Source organism: Protopterus annectens, chromosome 12.part0, assembly GCF_019279795.1.
Source record: "Protopterus annectens isolate FY-2018-M chromosome 12.part0, PAN1.0, whole genome shotgun sequence".
NCBI lineage: Eukaryota > Metazoa > Chordata > Ceratodontiformes > Protopteridae > Protopterus > Protopterus annectens.
The window spans coordinates 1,434,603,608-1,434,628,438 of NC_056746.1; the positions used below are offsets into that span (position 1 = coordinate 1,434,603,608).

The window sequence follows — 24,831 nt, forward strand, 5'->3', positions numbered from 1 at the left end:
TGAGGTGTTTCTGCGGCCTTTCCAGTTGTTGCAGATATCTTGTGAGGTACATACCAAACTGGGCGTTGTACTCTATGATGGGTCTAATGAGGGATGAGTACAGTGGGACAATGACCTCCTTTTTTCTGGATGAAAACGCCTTAGTGATGAGGTGTGCCACATAGAAGGATTTCTTGATTGTTGTGGCGATGTGGTTATCGAAGGTGAGACCACTGTCTACCTGTGTTCCTAAGTCTCTTATCACACTTTTGGTGTTTAGTGTACTGCCACCTATGTGGTAATTCATAGGTACATGTTTTTTCCCAAAGGGGATAACTATACACTTCTTGGCATTGAGCTTGAGCTCATGGCTCTGGCACCAAGCATCTGTTTCTGTAAGGCCCTTTTGTAGAATATCCACATCATTTGGGGATTCAATAATGGCTTCTAGTTTGCAGTCATCTGTGAACTTTGTTAGCCAGAGTCCCTCAGTGTTGGCCTGTACTTCAGAGAAGTAGATTCCAAACAAGAGCAGTCCCAGGATTGAACCCTGAGGTACTCCACTTGTCTGGAGCTGGATTTGGAGTCGGCTACTTTTACAGTGTGGATTCTGTCAATGGTTCATACTAGGCTATCTGCCCTAGGGCATTTATAAGCCTAGCCAGAGTGTGTGTGGCTTTCACCACCCCTTAGGATGCGAATACTATACCCATTAGTTTGCTGTGCCTCTGTCCAGCAGTGATACAGAGATGATTCCCGGGGTAAACCTACGATCTCCCATCCACTCGTCAAGATTTCTCTTGAACAGAGTCAGTGAGGGGCTCTGCCTCACATGGACTGGGATTCAGTTCCATAGTGTAGGGAGTCTCTGGGTGATGAATCTGTCCCTCCAGCACGTCCTATTTATATCCGTGTTGAGGTTTAAGTCTCTTGCTCTCGTGGCTCTGGTGGATTTGGATTTTTTGAGGTGGAGCATGTCCATCAATTCCGGGTTGGACATGGCCCTGTATGTCAGGCACAGATCACCTCTGAGCAGACGGTATGCGACTGAATAGAGCTGGAGTTTCTTCAGTCGGGCATCGTATGACATATGTTTGAGTTGGTGAGAAACTTTTGGGGTCTTTCCAACTGCTGCAGGTGTCGGGTAAGGTACATTCCGAATGGGGCATTGCACTCAATCATTGGTCTGATAAGTGAAGAGTACAGGGGTACAATGACCTCTCCTGATCTGGATGTGAATCCCTTCATGATCAGGTGAGCAATGTAGAAGGTCTTCCTAACCACTTTGGCAATGTGAGTGTCAAAAGAGAGGTTACTGTCAACTTGGGTCCCCAGGTCCCTGATAACTTCTTCCGTGTTTAATGGATTACCACCTATGTGGTAATTAGGGGTTACCTTGTTTTTCCCAAAGGGTATGACTATACATTTTTTGGCATTTAGCTTAAGGCCATGGCTCTGGCACCAGTTATCCATTTCTATGAGACCTTTCTGGAGGATGTCTGTGTCTGATGGAGTGTCAATTATGGTGCCCAGTTTGCAGTCATCTGCAAATTTTGTCAGCCACAATCCCCCTATGTTTGCCTGCACTTCAGAAAAATAAATGCCGAACAAGAGGGGGCCCAGGACTGAGCCCTGTGGGACACCACTCGTGACCGGCTTAGAGTCTGACATGGTACCAGCAACTTTAACCCTGTGTGTTCTGTCCTTGAGCCAGTTTGCAACCCATCTTGTGACATATGGGTTTACATCTAAGCTGGTGAGCTTTTCTATGATGCCCGAGTGGGGTATTGTGTTGAACGCTTTTGCTAGGTCAAGGTAGGCTGTGTGAACTGCCTTACCCTCATCAATGGCCTTAGTGACTGTTTCGAAAAAGTCGACCAAGTTCAAGAGGCAGGATCTGCCCTTGACAAAGCCAAATTGGGTAGGATCCAGTGTCTGTAGGTCCCCAATGTCTTTATTTATGAGTTCCATTATGATCCTCTCCATAGCTTTGCAGACAAGGCTCGTCAAGCTTATGGGCGGTAATTTCAGGGTCCGTAGAAGCACCGTCTTTGTGGAGTGGGACCACAGTTGCCGACGCCATTCTTTGGGTACCCTGTAGTAAGGCTAAGATTAAACAGCAGCCTTATGTGTGGGTTTAGTTCCTCATTGAGTTCGGTAGCACACAGCCGGGGACACCGTCTGGTCCCATTGATGCTGTGTTTTTGCTTTAGAGAGAGCAGCTCTCACCTGGGCATCTGAGATGTTTGGGAGGCTAGACTCTGGTGGGATAGATATTTCTCCTTTTGGGGGAGGGAGGAGAAATTTGCACTGAACCTTGTCTGCCAGTATGTTGGCAATGTCTGTGGGTTCAGTGATTTTTTATCATTTTGGACTAATTCTGAGCATATCTGGGAGTTTCCACCCAGGTTTCTAACATAGCTAAAGAAGGCTTTATGATTGTCTTTTGTGTCATTAGCGATTTTCTCTCAAAGTTGGCCTTGGATGATTTTATGAGTGATCGTAGTTTTTTTGCTAGTATTGATCAGAGATGCCTTCCCATTTAGGGATTTTGCTCTGTCATGTAGTAGCTTTCTCCTCTTGTTGTAGAGTTTGTTTATGGCTGGAGTCCACCAGACCGGGCGCCTGCCTTTGGTGGAAAGGGTCTTGATTTTATTAGGGATTGCTTGATCCATACATTCCTGGAGGTGCTTGTAGAAGGCATTTGTAAGGGTTTCAGCAGCGTGGGTTGTGGTTTCCACTGGCTCGGGGGCCTTGAAGGATACCACTCCAGTCTTAAGAAGTGTGAAGTTTGCTTTTGAGAACTTCTTCACTGTGGTCTTTTTTGCTGGGGGTGGGGGCGGGATGTGGATCTCCAGTGAGATTAATTTATGGTCTGATCTCACCAATGAGGGATATACTTCGGTGTGGAGCATTTTGTCCCCATGTTTGTGATGATCAGGTCTAGTATATTTTCTCCTCTTGTGGGAATGGTGACTAGTTGTTCCATAGCATTTGAGTTTATGAACTCAAGGAACCTTTGGGCTAGGGTGTTGGGGCTTGAGTAATGTTCCCAGTCTATGTTTGGGTAGTTGAAGTCACCCAATATGATGGTATTTGGAGAGACATTTATACTCTCCAGTGTCTTCAGGAAGGCTGTGTAGGTTTCCTGAGTTTGAGAAGGTGGTCTGTAGCATGTTACAAACTGTAGGGCAGTTTTACCTATGGTTAATTGCACCTGGATGGTCTCCGATGCTTTGTGCGTTGCCACTAACCTGGAGGTGTGGGTATCCTTTATGAATATGGATACTCCCCCTGCTTTTGTGGTTCGGTCCGGATTTTGGGGCCGGAACGCATGATATGAGGTATAACCTGATAGTGCTGGGGTGCTCTCAGGAGCCTTGAACCAGGTTTCAGTCACAGCACAAACATCGATGTTCTCCATACTGAGGAGGGCTTCGAGGGCGTGCATCTTGAGGTTTAGACTTCTGGCATTGAGCAGTATTACCCTTAGTTTTTCTCCATTTTTGTTTTCTAGGGCGGTAGGTTTATCATTTGAGCCTTGCCTAAAAAAGGCACTATGGGGATGGCAAGAGCCTTTGCCAATATCCGGAAGCCCAGGGGTGATAGGTGCAAGCCGTCCCTTGCGAAGCAGCGTGGCTTGTCAAGCATGTCATCCCAGGCAGACAGACATTGGATCCCCTTAGAATGACACCAGTAATTAAGCCAATTATTAAAGCTGATCATTTTGTCTCTGTATTGTGGCATCATTCTTGGTGAGGGTAGGATACTGTCAGTAAGCTAGTTGGCAACCCATCGAGTGACATAGGGATTTATGCCCAGCTTAGCAAGTTTATCTAGGATTCCAGATTGGGGGATGGTGTCGAAGGCCTTGGCGAGGTCCAAATAGGCTCTGTGGACTGCCTTACCCTCGTCCATGGCTCTGGAGACTGATTAGAAGAAGTCAATCAGATTCAGGAGACACGATCGGCCCTTCACGAACCCAAACTGGGTGGGGTCCAGTGTTTGAAGGTTGCCAGTGTCTTTGTTTATAAGTTCCATGATAATACGTTCCATGGCCTTGCAGATCAGGCTCATCAGACTGATGGGACAGTAGTTCCCAGGATCCAAGGTGGATCCCCCCCCTTGTGGAGTGGGATAACTGTAGCTGTGCGCCACTCAGTGGGCACGAAGCCTGAGGTGAGGCCATGATTAAACATGACACTTAGGTGAGGTGCCAGTTCATTTTGTAGTTCATGTACTACACAGCCCTGGATGTTATCTGGTCCCATGGAAGCTGTATTCTTAGCTTTGGAGAGTGCGTTGTTTACCTGTGTGGCCGTGATTACCAGAATTTGGCAATTTTTCTGTAATGAGATGGGCCCTTTAGGAGCTGAGAGTGGGGTGAAGTTGGCACTGAATCAGTCTGCTAGGATATTGGCAATGTCCTTGGGATCAGTATATTTAATGCCATTCTGTAGTAGCTCAAAGCAGATCTGGACATTGCCATTTAGATTCTTGACATAGCTATAAAATGCCTTGTGGTTGTCTTTGGAATCTTTGGCAATTTTATTTTCGTAAGTAGCTTTGGAGGATTTTTTGATGGATCTCAGCTTCTTACTGAGGCTGGTAAGGGAGTTTTTTTGGATCCTGGGATTTTCCTCTTTTCTGCAACAGTTTCTTCTTTTGCTGCATAGTTTGTTTATGAAAGGGGACCACCAGATTGACTTCCTTTTTTTGGAGGAGAGCATCTTGGTTCTATTTGGGATGGTACGATTCATGCACGAGTGAATGTGCTCGTACAGTGCTTTAGTGTCAGATTCGGCAGTCGAACTTTCAGTTCCTGTCTGCATGGATGTCATGAAGTTTGTCACGTCTGACTTGAGTAGCATGGAGTTGGGCTTGCAGAAGTTTTTTTACAGATGTTTCCTTACTGGGGGGTGAGGGTGGGATGTGGATGTCAAAGGTGATTAGCTTACAGTCAGACCTAACCAACGAGGGGGTGACCACTGGTGTGGAGCATCGATTTCCCATGTTGGTAATGACCAAGTCCGGGATATTGCAGCCCCTGGTGGAACTATGGATTAGTTGATCCAGGGCATTGGAATTTATGAATTCCAAGAACTGTTTGGCAAAGGTGTTGGTACACGAGTAGTTTTCCCAGTTAATGGCAGGGTAGTTGAAATCACCCAGTATTAGGGTGTTTGGTTGTATCTTAATATTTTCCAGTATGTTTAGAAAGGTGTAGTGAGAATCTTGGGAGCATGGTGGGGGATCTGTAGCAAGCTACAATAAGGACTGCAGTCTTACCTAGTGTTAGTTGCACCTGGAGAATTTCGGATGAATTGTGTTAGGCAACTAGCCTGGAGGTGTGAAAATCCTTGGTGAATATGGACACTCCTCCACCTTTAGTGTTTCAGTCCTGGTTTGGTGGCCGAAAAGTGTGGTAAGAGTTGTAGCCTGGTAGTGCAGGGATACTCTCTGGAGCCTTGAACCAGGTCTCAGTTACTGCACAGATATCTATGTTCTCCATTTTTAAGGAGTCCCTCAAGAGAGAGTGCATTTTGAGGTTTAGACTTCTAGCATTGAGTAGCATTACCTTCAGATTTTGGATACTTGTACCTTTGAGCCGTGCTTAAAAATGCATTATAGGGGTGGCAAGAGCCTTAGCCAGTAACCTGAATCCCAGGGGGGACAGGTACAGACCATCTCTGGCAAAGCATCGTGGTTTGTCAATCATGTCGTCCCAGGCCCACAGATACTGGACCCCTTTGAATGACACCAGAAGCTTAGCCAATTGTTGAAGTCAATCATTTTGTACTTATACTATGATATCATTCTGGGCAAAGGCAGAATGCTACTCAGGGCTAGGGTCATACCTGCCTGGGCCACATGATCCGAGAACTCTTCCATGTCTCTTTTCATGTAGTCCAGGGAGGTATGTCTCAAGTCATTCACACCAACATGGACAATGACAGAGTCATATTTGTACTTGTTGTGGAGTGACTTGAGTGCATGCGTTATGTGGTGGATCCTAGCACTTGACAGGCAGCTGACTGTAATTTTCTCCTTGTTTAGCCTGGTGAGTGGGACATCAGTGTGCCTGACTATAGAGACACCACTACACAATGTTACTTCATTAATATAAACACCTACTGCTTTCGTGGTATTATACAAACATGAAAGTTTTCATCTATGTATGGTCTGTAACTACACGATGTTACTTCCGTCATTAATATAAACACCTACTGGTTAAATAAGGACATTTTGGTCTATGTATGGTCTGTAACTGCACAATGTTACTTATGTCATTAATATAAACACCTACTGTTTTTGTGGCACTATACAATTAAGAACGTTTTGGTCTATGTCGGTCTGTAACTACACAATGTTACTTACGTCATTAATATAAACACCTACTGTTTTTGTAGCACTATATAAATAAGCACATTTTGGTCTATGTATAGTCTGTAACTGCACAATGTTACTTACGTCATTAATATAAACACCTACTGCTTTTGAGGCATTATATAAATAAGAAAGTTTTGGTCTATGTATAGTCTGTAACTACACAATGTTACTTCATTAATATAAACACCTACTGCTTTTGTGGTACTATATAAATACGAACGTTTTCATCTATCTATAGTCTGTAACTACAGAATGTTACTGTTACTTCCGTCATTACTATAAACACCTACTGGTTTTGTGGCACTACATAAATAAGAACGTTTTGGTCTATGTATGGTCTGTAACTCTACAATGTTATTGTTACTTGCGTCATTAATATAAACACCTACTGGTTTTGTGGCACTACATAAATAAGAACGTTTTGGTCTATGTATGGTCTGTAACTACACAATATTGCTGTTACTTGCGTCATTAATATAAACACCTACTGGTTTTGTGGCACTACATAAATAAGAATGTTTTAGGCTACGTATGATCTGTAACTACACAATGTTACTGTTACTTGCGTCATTAATATAAACACCTACTGGTTTTATGGCACTACATAAATAAGAACGTTTTGGTCTATGTATGGTCTGTACCTACACAATGTTACTGTTACTTGTGTCATTAATATAAACACCTACTGGTTTTGTGGCACTACATAAATAACGTTTTGGTCTATGTTGGTCTGTAACCACACAATGTTACTGTTACTTCCATCATTAATATAAACACCTACTGGTTTTGTGGCACTGCATAAATAAGAACGTTTTGGTCTATGTATAGTCTGTAACTGCACACTGTTACTTCATTAATATAAACACCTACTGGTTTTGTGGCACTACATAAATAAGAACGTTTTGGTCTATGTATGGTCTGTAACCACACAATGTTACTTACGTCATTTTGCTGCATCTTCTACCTATGCCCTGAGTCCTGGCTTAATAAGGTCCTCTGTGTCAGGATGAAAAATTAAATACAATTAATAAACTATCATCCTAATTTTTGGTTGATTTTAAATAAACATTTGAATTAGAAAGAAACAATGGACAATTAATTTGATCCTGAGAATAACAAACTACAAAAAGTCCGAGGTAGCTGTACTCAAAGGTACAGCAATCTTGAAGTTAGTATATATATATATATATATATATGTATATATATATATATATATATATATATATATATATATATATATATATATATATATATGTATATATATATATATATATATATATATATATATATATATATATATATTTATATATATGTATATATATATATATATGTATATATATATATATATATATATATATATGTATATCTGTATATATATAATATATATATATATATAGCAAGGCCTCCTACATTGGAGGTGACTTCATTCCTCTGCAAAATTCCTTTAATGCCACTATGGCAAGATTTGAGATTCAATGTTCTTTTCTTCCTTTACTGTCATAATTGATTGTCTGAAGCTGCAGTGAGTCTTAATAGTCTTGTACTTCTTTAGAAAAGCATTTATTCTTCCTCACTATCAGAACAGCAGTCTCATATATATGACATGCTAAATCAATGTGAGCTTTCTGCTTTGTTACATAGTGAACTGCATTAAGTTACCAGGCACAAGCAGAAACATGAAGTACTCATTGATTCAAACCAGTGCAACCAAAAGATATGCTGTAATTTGACTGCTGTAAGAAAAAAAAACAACATGAACACTTGGAAATCACTCAAATACATATAAAAATACAAAAAGGTAGGCATGTGGTTTTTGACTTTACCAGGTCCTGGCCCAGTTTTGCCTTTAGACGGCTTCTTTCCAGTTTCAATATCAGGGACTTCAGCTGTGTGATCATCTGATTTTTTATCTGTTTGAAAGCAAGAAACATGAAAGCATGTAAAAAATGAATGCAGGTCACTCATATTTCAGCAGAAGTATATATAAACTTGGATAAAAAAAACACAGATTGGAAATATTAGAACTTATAAATGGATAAACAGTACCATTAGCAGTACATCAGGAATCTTAGTGACCAAGTTACTGAATACCTTTCATATGTTGAGTTTCATACAGGCAGAAAGTACAGTTGTGTAAAATTTTACCATAACAGTAGATGTAATTCATTTCACTGTTGCAATATTCTTCACCTAAGGGATCTCATGCCAAGGTTAGCCCAACATAACGCCAGTAAACTAAACCCTTCAGGTCTTACAGGCACCATACAACACGTGTATTCTCCCCGCGCATGAAGAAGGGAATAAAGGTGACGTACGGACACAGATACTCAGAACTGAAAAAGCTCTAGGAGGAACAGAATTCCCTCAGGGTTAAACCACTGAGGAAAGCTATATGCTGAAACCGGTCTGGTTATAATAAACATCTACTGCTTCATTTCTCCTGGTGCTGGCCTGTTTTGTTTTCATATCTTTCATATCAGGCCTCCCCGTAAGCCTATTTTGCCTTCTTGGGACCTTAGTTTTGTACTTGAGAAATTGAACCAGACTCTTTTTGAGCCTGCTTCTTCAGCTTCCTTGTAACATTATACTTGGAAGACTGTTCTGTTTTTGGCTCTCACTTCAGCCAAGAGAGTGTCTGAGCTTCAGGCTCTCATGGCTGTGTCTCCTTTTTTTTAGTTTTTGTTGAACACAGGGTGTCTCTTCATAGTAATCCACCTTTTATGCCCAAAGAGGTTAATGAGTTGTCCCTTAATCAGTCTGTTCATTTTCCTTCCTTTTTTCTTTCTCTGCTGTTCTTCATACCTTTGATTTGCATAGACAGCAAATGTGTGGCAGATCATTTTTGTAAAGCACATGGGGGAGATGACTCCACTTTTTTCTTTAGTGTTTTGGCAAGACCTTTCCAAGTAAAAAGTGGTGAGTTGAAGCAGAAATTAAATGCGCTTGAAAGTAAAATTATTTTAAATTATGCCATTTTGACACCCAGAGGGTTAAATTTAGAGGTAGAGTATATTTAATTAAATATTTAAGATGTATTATATATTGTATGAAATGTTTGTATTATAAAATGTTATAATGCATGTATTTAAAAATAAAAAAATGCATTTAAAAATATGTATGGGTCACTTTATTAGGCTTAAGGCAATGGGAGATTTTATTTATTTTTTATATTAAAGTGTTTCGGTAGTTTATTAGTTAATTGATTGATTGATTAATTAATGGTTGAACCCGATATAAAAGTAGAATGTATTTGGCTGTATGTATCCCTGAAGGCAAGAGGCCAAGGTACCAGATGATTTTGTGGGGAAGTAAAAGAATCTACTACCTTTGCTACGTGTGTTTTTGGTATCTAGCTATTCAATATAAAGTGACTCTCCAGGTAGTTTGCATTCCCTCAGAACACAATATAGTGGCAGACTCCCCAAGAAAGTCCAGAACACAAGTTCATGAATAGGTGCTTCACAGGGATATGTTCCTCAGGTAGATCTTTTCACTTTCCCTCTGAATAGACAACTCCCTCTATTCTGTTCCAGAGTCGCATGTCCTGTTACTTGGAAAGTGAACACTCTATCTTTTCCTTGGAAGGGGATGCTTCTGTACACTCCCACCCCTTCCTCTGTTGTTTTGGGCACTGCACAAGATCAGTGGGGACTCTACCAAAATCTTGTTGATTACCCCCTTTTGGCCCAGACAGCATTGGTTCCCTAGTCTCTCTCACTTGGCAAGGGGCAGTTACCACAAGTTACATCACCGTGTGGATCTTCTCACACATGACAAGGGATCTATTGTCCATCCGCACCTGTCCACTCCTCAACTGACACTGTGGGTGATAGGGTTTTGATCCCTTTTAGGCACCTCTTTTTTGAGGACATGCTCTGGGTTCTGATTGTGGCAATGAAACCCGCTACCAGAAAATCCTATATGTCCAAATGGAAAAAGTTTTCTGTCTTGTGCCTCTCTTGCCATCAGGATCCCCTATCTGTGGGGATTCCTCTGGTCCTCTCTTATTTGTGTGATCTGCTCTATGTTGGGATGGCTTATTCTTCAGTTAAAGCTCACCTGTCAGCAATTTCTGCTTGTATGTTCTTGAAACCTCCGCTGGCCTCTAGGTTTAAGGTCAAGTAATTCCTTAAATGCATCTTTCATATCAGTGCAAGCAAACGAAGAGCTATCAAGTACGGCAGATGCACAGGCCAGAGAAACTGGTATGAAAACAAAACAGGCCAGCACCAGGAGAAATGAAGCAGTAGATGTTTATTATAACCAGACCGGTTTCAGCATATAGCTTTCCTCAGTGGTTTAACATAAATTCCATGACATTTATTTTGTTTCTAAATATTCTTCCTTCTCACCCATTTTGAGAGAACTACTTTTGGGCTTATGGCATTTGGTATGTTTGGATGAGTCAGTTGGTTATTCATTTCCCGGTATAGTAAAATGTTCATATGGGAGATACTCTAATCTTAAGGAGTTGTTGAATAAGCCTTTATCTGTATCGGGTGATTTAGTGGGGGACATGGTGGAGATGACTCCACCTTTTTCTTTACTGTTTTGGCAAGACCTTTCCAAGTAAAAAAATGGAGAGTTGAAGCAGAAATGAAATGTGCTTGAAAGTAAAATGATTTTAAATAATGGCACTTTGACACCCAGAGGGTTAAATTTAGAGGTAGGTTATATTTAATTAAATATTTAAGATGTATTATATATTGTATGAAATATTTGTATTATAAAATGTTATAATGCATGTTTTTAAAAATGGAAAAATAGAAAAAATGCATTTAAAAATATGTATGGGTCACTTTATTAGGCTTAAGGCAATGAGAGACTTTATTTATTTTTTATATTAAAGCATTTATGTAGTTTATTAGTTAAGTGATTGATTAATTAATTAATTGTTGAACCTGATATAAAAGTAGAATGTGTTTGGCTGTATGTATCCTTGAAGGCAAGAGGCCAAGGTACCAGATGATTTTGTGGTGAAGTAAAAGAATCTACTACTTTTGCTACATGTGTTTTTTTCACTTTGAACTGAAGAGTTTTTTTGCCATAGCTAGATACCAAACCTGAAGAGCTAACCTGAAAAAGAAAATAGGACATCATCCCATTCTGCTTATTTGACATACCACATCACTGGATACTGTCTGTGAAAACTTTGAGGGGTCCTGGATGAAAAAGGGAATGAAATGCTTGCAGAGCAAGAAGTACACCCCTCATTTCTTTTTAGGGGATATGGTCTGACCACTGATAAGAAGGCCTGAGATCCTGGACCTTCAGGAGGCCATATGAGGCACATCATTCCTTGTTTGAGGCATTTGTAAAAAGCTTCTGAGTGGAAATTGCAGCTTGAAAATGGAGCCCCAGACTGACAGAGAGTTGGTGAATCCACCACTGAAGCTTGAGCTTGAGACAAGGAAGAAAAGGAACCAGGAACTCCAGGGGGTGGCAGTGTTGAAGCCACACTGGTATAATGTACCGCTGAAGTTTCTTCGTTTGAAGCCTGGCAGAAGGGATCATGTGAATGTTGGAAGCCATGAACCCAAAGACCCTGAGAAATTCCCTGGCCCTGTCAGATGACAGAGGAAGAAGTGATTGGAAAAAGGCTGGCAGAGACACAGCTTTAGGGGCAGGAAGAAATGCCAACATGGCAACTGTCTGAAGCCTGCATCTGAGGAAAACATGATCCTGGGAAGGCATCAGAAAGTACAGTTGTGTACACTTACCATAAATGTAGATGTTCAAGTGTATTCACTGTTTCAGTCATTACATTTGGGTTATCTGCCTGTAGGTAGCCTTCAGCCAGCCTGATTATCAAAGTCTCGGGTCCTGCATCGGTTGCTGTCTCTTTTTCCATGACGTCAGGTAGTCAGGGGTATAAAGCATGCAGCCGACGCCATTACATCGGTTTTTCTTGCCCCAGATGTCAGGTGCACCCATAATGGGAAGCAATTACATACAAGATTACACCTCCAATTATAAGCAAATACACCAGAAAGCTTAATTACAGAGAACAAGAAGAAAGGTATAGCAAATAGAAGTCGGGGTTGGAGGGAGGGTAACCAGGACTGCAACAGTGAATACACTCGAACATCTACATTTATGGTAAGTGTACACAACTGTACTATGTTCTTCATGTTTCACTGTTGCAGTCATTACATTTGGGTAGACTCCCAAAGCTAAGGAAGGTAGGAGGCAATTAGAGCGCATTAGGACCAGCTATTAGGCCCTGCAAGACTGCAGTGGCAAAACCAGCTCTGGATTTAGAGAAAATAGGCAAGTGGTAATGCTTGGTGAAGGTATGAACAGAACTCCAGATAGCAGCTTCTAGGGTGTCCCTGGTAGGAACACCTCTGAGAAAGGCTGTTGAAGTAAATGCAGCCATGGTGAAATGTGATCTTATTTCCTGTCCATGGTGCTTAGAGCAGAAATGAATGCAATGGCCTATCCACTTAGAAATGGTTTGCTTGAGATGGCCTTCCCCTCTGCCCCTGCAGCAAAGGCAACTAGCAGCTTTTCTGAGAGGGTTAGTCCTGTCCAAATAAAATCTTATTCGTCTGTGCACATCCAAAGAGTGCAGTACTCGTTCTCCTTTGTTCTGTGGATTAGAAAAGAAGGTTGGCAAATGAATGGACTGATTAAGGGCCACACTGGATACCACCTTGGGCATAAAGGAATGATTGGTCCTGAGGGACACCCTGTCTGCATGGAAGATTATGAATGGCACCACTGCCATGAGGGCCTGTAATTCAGACACTCTTCTTGCTGAAGTGATGGCTAGAAGGAAGGCTGTTTTCCAAGAAAGGAATTTCAACTCTGCAGTTGCAGCTGGCTCAAAGGGAGGTAGAGTGAGCTTTTCCAATACAAACTTAAGGTCCCAGGCTGGAGTAGGGGCTCTCCTGGGTGGTCTTAAATTTTTGGCGCCTCTGAGGATTTGCTTCAGCAGTGGATGAGAGAAGAGGGGTGGCTCCATATTATAATGTGCTGAAATGGCAGAGGCATGAATTTTAATAGAAGAGAAGGAAAGGCCCTTGTGAAGCATCGCTGTTAAGTACTGAAGAATATGCGGTAAACTGGGCACTGAAGCTGGAGTGCAGAATCTGGCCCTCCTGCTGGGACAGCAGGAAAGGGGTCGGAGGCAGGTGCCATGGTTCCAGCAGTGACACACTGCGCAAGAGGGGGTACCAGTGTTGGCGTGGCCAGTCTAGTGCAATGAGCATTGTCCTTGGTTTGTCCTGTTTGATCTTTATTAGAACTTTGGAGAGGAGAGGCAGAGGGGGGAAAGGCATAAACTGAGAGGTTTTCCCAGGTTAAGGACAGGGCATCCACTTTCCAAGCTTGTCTGTGGGGAGTCCTTGTGCAGAATTTGTCCAATTTGTAGTTCTGAGGGGAGGCAATAAGGTCTATCTCTGGGCTCCCGCATTTGCTTCTCAACATGTTGAATATCTTTGCTCCCAGTTTCTACTCATGTGGGTCCATGAGATTTCTGCTTAGGTCGTCTGCCAGAGAGTTTAGCTTGCCTGGCAGGAATTGAGCCTGTAGGTGCACTTGGTAGCTCAAGGCTGTGTTCCACAGAGCCATGGCTAGTTTGAAGAGGGGCTATGAATGGGTTCCCCCCTGCTTGTTTATGTACCACATAACAGTGGTGTTGTCTGTTTTTACCAATAATTGTCCTGGAAGGATGTAGTCCTTGAAGGCTGTCAGAGCATTCTGTACAGCTAACATTTCTTTTTGATTGATATGCAGGTGCATTTGACTCTGGTTCCATTTGCCCTGAATGCACTGCCCTGCCAAGTGAGCCCTCCATGCATAGTCTGATGAGTCTGTTGTTAGGGTTTGGGGGGCAGGGGGTAGAGTGAATGGCAGTCCCTTGTTGAGGTAGCAGGCTTCTGCCCACCAAAGGAATTCTGTCTTTATACAAGGAATGATAGGAATCACTGATTCTAGGTCCTGAGAATGTTGACACCATAGGCTTTTTAGATGCCATTGTAGTTTCGTCATATGCAGTCTTGCATATGGAATTAGTAGGATGCAAGAGGCCATGAACCCCAGGGCTTGCAGTATTTTCCTTGCAGTTAATTGGGTCTTTGTGGCCAGTAATTTGAAGAAGGCTGTCAGATAAACTTCTTTCTCTGGCGTGAGGTAGGCCACCTGGGAAGTTGTGTTCAAGCTTGCTCCCAGGAATACAATTTGTTGGCAGGGTACTAGATGAGATTTCTTTTTGTTTATTGTGTACCCCAGTGAGGTTAGCAGTTTCTTTACAAATGCCAGAAGATTTAATAGTATGTCCTGGCTTTCTGCCTGAATTAGACAATCGTCCAGGTATAGGTATATCTGAATATTTATTTGCCTGCAAAATGCAATGACTGGAGCTAGGCATTTTGTGAATAACCTGGGTGCAGTAGATAAGCCAAAAGGCAGTGCAGAGAACTGATAATGCATGTAGCCTGCTCGGAAGCGTAGGTATTTTCTGCAAGAATCCCTTTACTGGGATGTGCAGGTAAGCTTCCTTTAAATCCAATGTTGCCAACCAGGCATTTTTGCTCAGCATGAGAAGCAGCTGATGAAGAGCTAGCATTTTGAATTTTGGAATTACCAAAAATGTGTTTAGGATAGACAGGTCCAGGATAGGATGCCAGGAGTTGTCTTTTCTGGGTACCAGGAAAAGTCTGGAGTAAATAGCTTGTCCCCAATTCTTCTGCTGGGACAGGCTGAATAGCTCTGATACTTAGAAGAGAGAGAACCTGCTGTTGAGCCTCTGCCCACTGATTTGGGGGTATGTCTGGCCAACCTTTTGGGGTTGGTAAGGTGTGGAAGTGGAATCTGTATCCTTGGGAAACAATATTTAAAACCCATTTGTCTTGGGTAATGAGTTCCCAGTTTTTTGCATGCAGGGTGATTTTTTCCCCCCTAAAGGAGCGGTCAGTTGAGCAGGCATGGAAGGTTTAAGGTTAAGTCATTGTGACAGTTTACCATAGGAGGGGTATCTTACTACTTCCAGCTTTGGAAGTGGGAGCCCCCCGCTGTTTAGGCCTGTGAGTACCTTGAGACTGTGGCCTAGGTGGTCTGCTGTTACTGGAGTTGGTCTGAGAAGGCCTGGAAGAGACAGGAAAGGACCAATTCTTAGAAGGCCAATTCCTACTAAATCTGGGAGGATGTACTTGCGGGAAATCTTTAACAGTTTGCATAGATTTAGCTTTTTCCTCCATCTTTTTAAAAACTTATTCTGCTTTGTTGCCAAACAGGAGGTCTTGGTTTAAGGTAGCATCCAGTAATTTGGCTTTAACATGACCTGGCAGAGTTTGCTCCTTAAGCCAAGCATGCCTTCTAAGTACAGATTCAGTAACAGCAGCCCTATAAGATGCCTCTAAGGAGTCAAAGCCACATTACAAAGTATGTTTACCAACTTGTTCAGCAGAATGCATTAAATCCTGTAATTCTTTATTTTCAGCACAGTCAGGAATCAACATCAAATTCTGTTTAAGTACTCCAATAAGATTCTGCTGGTACCTTAACATATAAAACTGGCAGTTTAAGGCCCTAATGGCCAAAGTAGCAGAAGTGTATACCTTCTTACCCCATCTGTCCTGGGCACTGGAATCTCTATCAGAGGGGGTAGGATTTTTGGCAGTAGAACCCTTATTGCCTTTGGGTCCCTGTGAAATGGTCTCTGGATCTGCAGTAGGATTCTTAAAGAGGAACTTGTGAGAATCAGGTACTCTGTAATACCGGTCAGGTTTCCTGGGAGCCGGAGGTAAGGTGTCTGGGGCCAGACTAGATTCCAAGGAGGCATCATCTACAATGTCCAGTACAGGGAGGATAGCTAAAGGCCTGTGTTGTGGCAGGAGTAAGAATTCCCTAAGCCTCTTTTTGGAGTCAGAGTAATCCTGGCTTTCCCAGCGGAAATGCTCCTTAAGAGTGTGCAAAGTTTCACCAAAAGAGAAATTTTCTGGAGGGGAAGCAAAGGGAATGGAGTCCTCTGTATCAGAATCCTCATAGATAGATAAGGGCAAATCCTGGTCATCAGAAGAAACAGAAATTTCAGAATCCTGATCAGAAGAATCAGAAGGAAAATCGGTTCTAGGTCTCTTAGAGGGAGAAGGGTGGCTTCCTCTAATTAGAGTAATAAGGTCTTCAACCATTCTTATCATTTGTTTTTTAGGCATATGGGCCTGTTCATATGGCTTGGACGTCAGTTTTCTAAGCATGAATCGAGTCTTAGGCCTTGAAGAAGAAGGAGATGGTGTCAGTTTGATATGCAAGTCAGTAGGCCTGAATACACCCTCAGAAGCCGGTGCCTGCACAGTGGCTCCGGACCCATCCAAGGTAGAGACATCCGCAGGTTCCATAGTCGAAGAAGCATCTCGCAGCATACCGGACTCCGAATAGGTCTCAGTAGAGGCCTGCAAATCTGAAGTAGCGGGTATCAGGGGCTGCAAAAGCACCTCACTGAGTACCGGCGAACTGGTGACTAGCTTAACGGAAGCATCATCAGCAGCTTTGGACCTATGCGGTCTGTCTCTGTCTTTATCTTTACATACTTTCGGAATGTCGGCAGTCGGATGGCTTACCGAAGCCATTTCTGGATAATTGAACCGAGTACCAAAATAGATAGATGTGAAAATGAACCGACGACGAATAGTACGAGGACTGAATAAGGCACAAAACTGACAGCGAGGTGCGTCGTGGTCTGGGCCTAAGGAAGGAATGCAGTATGAATGAAAATCTTTATGAGCTATTTGCTTTCCACAAGAAATACAACTGTTAACTTTTACTGACATCGGTTTAGAGCAAGAGAAAGGATCCCGAGTGAGGTACTTATCTTTTTAGAAGACTTTAGTTCTGAAACTCAAAAACGAAAATTTCAGGAGTCGGCCGACCGACACTTGTGAACTGCTTCTGCTTCGGGGACTGCACGGCAAGAAAGACTGATATAATGGCGTCGGCTGCATGCTTTATACCCCTGACTACCTGACGTCATGTAAGAAGAGACAGCAACCGACGCAGGACCCAAGATTTTGATAATCAGGCCGGCTGAGGGCTACCTGCAGGCAGATAACACAAATGTAATGACTGCAACAGTGAAACACGAAGAACATCAGATTTCTGGAGGTTTATGGTAAAGCCCAGACTGTGTAAAAGGTAAGAAGTAAACTGGAGATCCTGAAAAAGATTGCTGGGAGAAGGCGCTTGAATAAGCAGATCGTCTAGATAGGGAAAATCTGAATATAAAAAAACTCTGTAAAAAAATAAAACCAAACTAAAATAAAAAATGGACCACTTGGCTCGATAACTGCACAATAACTTCACGGCATTTTACTGATCAATCAACTAAGCGCTTTTGTCTGTAATTTCCAGACTTAACCAGAGTCCCCTAATAGTAATCCCATAATGATGTCTACAAATACATTGATTCAATCATGAAAAATTGGAACATAGGGCCAGATTCAGTAAAGTCTACACTAAGTGTACATGATATGTATTCAAGAACATTCTTATCATATTTTTTGTGCTTTCTAGTCACTCAATGATTACACAAAGTGCATATGTAATCTACACTTTGCGATAACCTTTATGAATCCCTGTCAATATTTAAAGATGCAGACGTGATTTATGTCTATGTTGTCTTTTCACTCGGTGTAGGCATTACTGAATCCTGGGGATAAATTTTTAACAATGATGTTAAATCAATTATTGGTGATCAACCTAGGATTGTATTCACCAAAGGAAAGTCTATAAAAATGTACTGGAATCAAATGTCAATAAGAAATACAGTTTTAAACTTGAATTTGTACAAGTAAATGTGGATGCTGTAGGCACTGTAAATTTATACATGAAGGGCCTTATGCTGTGGTTAATGGATTTGACAGGACTCTTGTATGCCCGGGTAGATATATTTGCAACAGAGTAATTTACTTAGCTACCTGTTCAACATTTAGTGCATTTTATGTTGGTAAAAACAACAAGATGATGAAGGAAAGTGATACAACTGGTAGAGCACTCACATTCAGTGAAGAAGGCTGGGGGTTCTACTCTCACACCAGATTAGATTGATTGCTGACACTGCAGTTTAGTATAAGGGGTGGGGCTGGACTTGTGAGTGTGCCATCCTTTAAATGAGACATTAAACTGAGGTCTCAGCTGCTTCAGGATATAAAAGATCCCAAGGTACCTAATGAAAACAGTAGGGCTCATTCACTTATGACACAGCTCGGTATAATGATTAAGGTGTTTATCTCATATACACAAGGTATGGGGTTTGATTCTTACCTTTCTAAGGGAATTTGGATAAACTGAAAATGATCCACAAGGGCAGCTAGCCTGGTACTTAACCATAAACTTATAATCTGGTCGTGTGGCGTATGCCTGTAATCTTAGCATCTTGGCAGACAGAGGTTGTTGGATCAAATCAAACTGTTTGTGACAGACTACACTTCCTGGAAAAGGGGAGAAGATGTAATCCCCAAGGAAATAATTGTAAGGTGAAAATTGTTTACGACATTAAAAATAATAACTCAACTAATGCTCTTATAGACATCATATCCAAAGTGATGGTTACAAAATATTTTTATGTTTTATTATTGATAAAGTGACAATGTCCAACAGAGGTAATGATACTGAAAACTTTTTGGAATGGTTTTATTGAAAGTATTTCCATTTCCAGTGTGTTAAAAGTGAGAGCCGGCAAGCTCTAAATATCTAATACAATTTATTACTTTTTATAATGCATTTTATATTTTATAAAATTACAGGTTCAATATGATTTACGGATTTTGTAAAATCAATTTTAGAGGAGTAGTGAATTTTAACTACAATTACATATTTTAATAGCAATTAATTAATTTGCACTGTGATTGGTGGAAGGGTTTATATAGTGTTAGTGTTTTATTGTGTGAGCAACTCTGATGAAGTCTGGAAATTATGGTTGAAAGCGCTTAGTTGATTGTTCAATAAACATTTTGTGAAGTTATTGTGAGGTTATCATACTGAGTGTTCCATTTTTATTTTAGTTTAAAAATTCTGAATACCTCGAAGCCTGCAAAAAGCAATGACAGGAGTGAAGCATTTAGGGACTATCTATGGGGCAGTACTGAGGCCAAAGGGCAAAGCAAAGAACTGAAAATACACAGAAAAACAAAGGGAATGTAAACATTTCCTGAAAACAGGATAAACGGGCATGTAAAGTTATTCATCCTTGAGATCCTGAGACACCAGAAAGGCCTGAGGAAGTAGGAAAGGAAACAATGTTGGAAGGGATAATGTCTAACAGGAAGAAATATTGAGAAAGGTGTTCAGCAGAGAAAGATCCAGAATTGGAATTCCATGTACCAGCCTTTTGTGGGACAGAAAATATTCTGGAATAACATGCCTTTTCTACCTAAGTGGGATGCTTGAATGGTACCCGGTCCAAAAGAGATTGAAAAACCCCTGGAAAATGAGAAAGCGGTTCCCAAGGAGTTTGAGAAATGCCTGAAAATGGAGGTAGGGACTTCCAAAACATTAAACATTCCTGATGGATAACGGACAGAACCTAAGAATCTGAGGTGATTTGTAACCAATGTGGAAGGGACAAGGAAAGCCAGAAAGACAAGGGAACCTGACCATGGGGTGGGGGAAGCAAACCATCAAAAAGAAGCAGGCTTCTCCTAAAAGGAAGCTTTCTGAGTAGACTTAGAAGGAAAAACACACCTAGAACCCTTCTTAGCCTTAAGAGGAAGGAAGAGACTGTCTATAAACAAATATAGACTTGGAAGAGTAGTTCCTCTGAAACCTAGGAATGGGAGAAACAAACATGTTACAGCTCCTGAAAGGCTTTGCCATTGTCCTGGAGGGACGTGAATAAAGCAGCAGAGCCAAAAAGACTTTATTTATCCAAAGCAACATCCAAAAGTTTGGCCTTGATGTCATCAGGCAAAGCCTGAATCTGAAGCCAAGAATAATGCATTACAACTGAACCAAAGGCAGCAGCCCTGGAAGAGACACCAGCTGTATCATAACTGCATTTGATTGAATGATGGGCAACATACAAAGTGGATCCCAATAGGGAAATGGACGAAGCCTTCCCTTCACAGTCTGGAAGGTCAGAATCCACCTGAGAAAGGAGAGCAAAACATACCTAGTCATATCAGCCTGGTAGTTAATGGCCCTAATGGGTAAAGTGCAGCAATGTAAACTTTCTTGCTCATCCTTTTAATGTCCCCACTATCCTTATCAGAAGGCAGCAGCTTGTTGAAGGGCAACAAGTTGGATGGACCGTTTGACAAACCGAAATCCTGCCAGCCCAGCTATCTGGAATTTTGTTATTTATATGTCACTTGAAAATATTAACATGATATATACAGAAATGTGACACTGCCAGTCCAGCTATCTGGAATTTTGTAAATAATCATATGTCATTTGTGAATATTAATATGATCCATAGGCTTGTCTTACAAATGTAAGAGAACTATATGTTATGTGTATATTAAACTTCTGGTGCAGAAGTGTGTGTTGAACTGTATGTTCTGTATTAAGCTTCAAGAATCTAACCACAGTGTACCCTACTGGAAAAGAACAGAGTTAACTTGCAAACTCTAAGAAAATAACTGAAATGTTTTATGACTGTGTTTCAGCGCAGCAAGGAGACAGGATGTCTAGAGCTAAAAGTTTCTTTCTATTGTCTGGAAACAGAAATAATTACTAGGTTCCAAATGTAAAAATGGTAATTGTTATATGATTTCCAATTCTAGGCAGACTTCTGAGAAATAAGTATTTTTCACAGAGAAATAAGAAAATTCTGTTGGTATCGGTTTAGCCTGGGAACTGGAGGAGGTGAAAAATAGTGATGTCATCCAGCTGACCCAGCAGTAATGTTTTGATATTAATTTAAGTACTCTCTCTCTCTCAGAGAAAGACTGGGCATTTTTGCATTTGTCTTTGGACCTAGAAACATCCCAGTCATCAGCACTTCTGCCTGCGTCTTGCTAACAGTAAGTAACTAGATTACAGTGATTTATTTTTAAGTATAGATCGGAATATAGTGAAGATTAGTTTAGATGTTTTCTGTATTTATTTGAGACTGTCCTGCAATGTTGTTTTAAAATATTTCCTGTGACTCTGATCTCTGAAGTGACGGTGTCTGTTATCTACTATTGTTTTCTTTTATTATTATTTATTATTAAATATATTTAAACCTTTTAATTGTGGCTGGTTTGTTTAGAGATACTGAAGCTCTTAGATCACTTGCATATGCATTTGGTGACACTGTACAGGCCACTCAAATAGCCTTGCAAGTCTTGGTCACACTTACCTTTTGGATAATAATAATATAACACAGTGGGGTTGGTCACCCTTTGGGAAGGGCCTTAAAGTAGCTGACAAGGAGTTCTGGTGGCAGTGCTAACTACCTAGTGGTCTGAGCAGAAGGGGGCATAGCTAGTAAACCTGTGCCAGTCTTTCCCAGGTGTATGTCTGTGTATAAATCAAATCTCAAAGTGTGTGTGTGTGTGTGTGTGTGTGTGTGTGTGTGTGTGTGTGTGTGTGTGTGTGTGTGTGTGTGTGTCAGCTACTTGGGCGGGGACACCAAGCACTGGTTGGACAGAGAGTCCTGGGAGGACTTGGCTTGGAACCCTGGCTAAGGACTCAACTCTATAGCTGTGCCAGTCGGGAGTCTTATTAGGGATCTGGAGAAAGAGGCAGAAACCAGCCCCAGACTGACTGTGATCTCTGTGTGCTCTTAAGGGAAATTGTACTTTACTGTGTGTGTACTTGTCATTCTCCCAATGTGCACGTCCCTCACTGGTACTAGTGGTGAGAATTGAGGATCCTTGATTACTGGGCCAGTGCAGGGGCATCACAGCCCATCAGAAAAGACTGATACAACAGAAGGGTCAGCAGAAGGGCATTTATAAAGAAAGTTGTACTCCTCAAGCACCTTGTAGAACTTGTCTAGCTTTTCTTGTGCAGAAGGCTGAGAGTCAGGGGCTACAGAATCTGTAAAAAAAGTATTTTAAAAGGCAGTCGGAACAGGAGATAGCTTGGGAGACTATCTGTAAAAACTCTTAATACCTTTTCTGAATATCAGAGACCTGGGAACACTCCCACTTAAAGTAGTCCATCATGTGGGCAATGGTATCCCCAAAGGACAGCTCTTCCAAAGTGAAACATGGACTTACGGAATCCTCTTCCACTGAACCATACTCCAAGGGGGAATGGATTTGCGAAAAATAAGATAAGAATTATTCCCTTGAGTCCAGATCCTTATCTAAGGAATCAAATTCCCTAGGCCTCTTGACTGGAGTGGAAGACCAGGGCGGATCAGGAACAAAGACCCCTTGAGGTGGCTTCAAGGCCATCAAAGCATTAAAAGAATGCTAAGTGAAAACCAGTCATTCACACTAGGGATTTTTTATAACAGGGGAAATATGTCTTTTTCAGAGAGATGTCCACTTGAAACACCCTCAGAGGATCAGACCCCTGACGTGACTGTATAATAGTTATAGGAATCTCCTCCCTTACTAAAATCTGAGGAACTCCCTTCAGTCCGTAAGATATTATTAGTCAAGATTCTCCCTCAGTGTCAGTTACAGATGTCTAGAAAGTGTTCAAGGATATGCAAGAAGGCAGATCCATGCCAGCCTCCAATGGATTCAAAAAAGGAATCTGAAGTAAACACAAGAAGATCTTCAGGACTATCACCGGCCTCTAGACAAACCAAACAGAAGAGACACTGGTTGTGATGGTTTTTATGGGGAAATCTGCCTCCCACACTTACATTTTCCCTTTCTGGGTAACATGAACACGATGACCAATAATAAGAAAAGGAAGAGAAAAAAAAAAAACAGTGGCGGACTTATGTGAAAAAAATGGTCTGGTAACCCGCACAGCAGAAGGGTATTCAGACCAATGTCCGATAATCTCGATGAGACTGCCACCAAAGAAGTTCATAGTATCTAAACAACAGACGGGTATCCTTCAATGGATAAATATCCTACTATCCAAATGAAATCCCAAAGATAAAACAGGAAACAAATAAGTAGGATGAAAGACAGTAGATAAACCATAAAAACTTTAATGGGTAAGCGCTTTCGCACCAGCTCAAAGGTTTTTCATCAGGCCATTCTAAAACCAGCAGCATAGCATTTAAATAATAATACATCATCAATTACATCATTCGGTCATCCAATAGATTCAAGCACATCATAATGAATAAATTATTTAAACATAATCAAAAAATCTATACCACAATTAAAGCTACAAAATAAATGAACCAGATAAAAATAAAAATGGAAAACAGTGTATAAATATTTATATGAAGAAAAAACAACATTAAAAATGTATATGTTTTTAGTATATAAAAAATATAATGTTGATATAAAACCTATGTAAGTGGACGTGCCTGTAGATAAGGCTTAAGGGGGACGCTAATGTTAAGTCCAGGGGACCTATCAGCATGTAGCCTTATGATCCATCTTGTCTCAAATTGTTCCAATAAATTATTGAGATCTCTTAGACATGCAGATCTACTTAAGTTTCTATTGATATAAAACTAAATGTATGTGCTTCCCCCTTCTCAAAAAAAAAATGGACTTACTTCCAGTTGCCATATACAATAAAAAAGCTGATGGCATCTTTGAATTCATTTCAGGTTTGGAACATTGTCTTAAACTACATAAAGTGGCATAAATTAGAATGAGACTTAAATGATTTTGCAGATGGCTCTGTTTTTGTTTGGCTGAGCATCAAAAATAGACACGTTAACCAACAAGGCACTGATAATTTAAACACAGATTGTGTAACTGCTTCTGAGAATATTGTTTCATGACAACCAACAGTTGCATCTAACAGTAGAGCCGAGAATATATCTATGAATATTCATGCTAACTCTAGCGAACCCCCTTCAGCGCTGAATGATAATCCACCTATTGTGAAGTGAAAGGACAAGGCATTAGTCAATGCCCATCAGGTTTTTTCTCCACCCCTCCCAATACAGAAGAAAGAATTAATTCCAAGGAACAGATGAAGAAGCTGTACTCAGAAGAGAAAAATGTCGTCAGAAGAACGAAATACATATCAGGACATAAAAAGAATGTGGGAACCACTTCAGAAACAATAGTATTTAATTTATCTTCTTTTGTTCTATCTAATGATGAATTAAATGTACTTGAAAGAGGTCTCTCTTTCATCCTGACGTCACAAGCAGATTATGCTTCTACAATTGCTGATCTATGTTGGTTTGTTCGCAATATTATGCTGTGCAATATGTTTTCTAAAGTGGGGAATGGGTTGAATTTTAAAAAAACTAGAGTATGGTCTCCAGCGCTTTGTCCTGCAGTAGAGACTTTTTATAATGTTTGTGAGTAGCAGATTTTTGAGTCTTTGAGTGCTGATAGGAGTAACAACAATTGTTATTCTTTTTACTGCAATAATTTAACATACAATGAACATACAGCATTACATGCTCTTGAATGTAATGCTAATATATCTATA

The 24,831-nt window shown here is 41.0% G+C and overlaps 1 protein-coding gene across 3 annotated transcripts in view; it reads right to left on the reverse strand.

Moving 5' to 3' along the window:
- LOC122817246 (E3 ubiquitin/ISG15 ligase TRIM25-like) overlaps positions 1–24,831 on the reverse strand; it is a 1,463,860-nt gene that overhangs the window by 687,275 nt on the left and 751,754 nt on the right. For all 3 annotated transcript variants that reach the window (XM_044090466.1, XM_044090465.1, XM_044090464.1), the window contains exon 5: positions 8,193–8,279. In XM_044090466.1, coding sequence (XP_043946401.1) covers positions 8,193–8,279 — 87 coding nt within the window. The remainder of the gene's footprint in view (positions 1–8,192; positions 8,280–24,831) is intronic.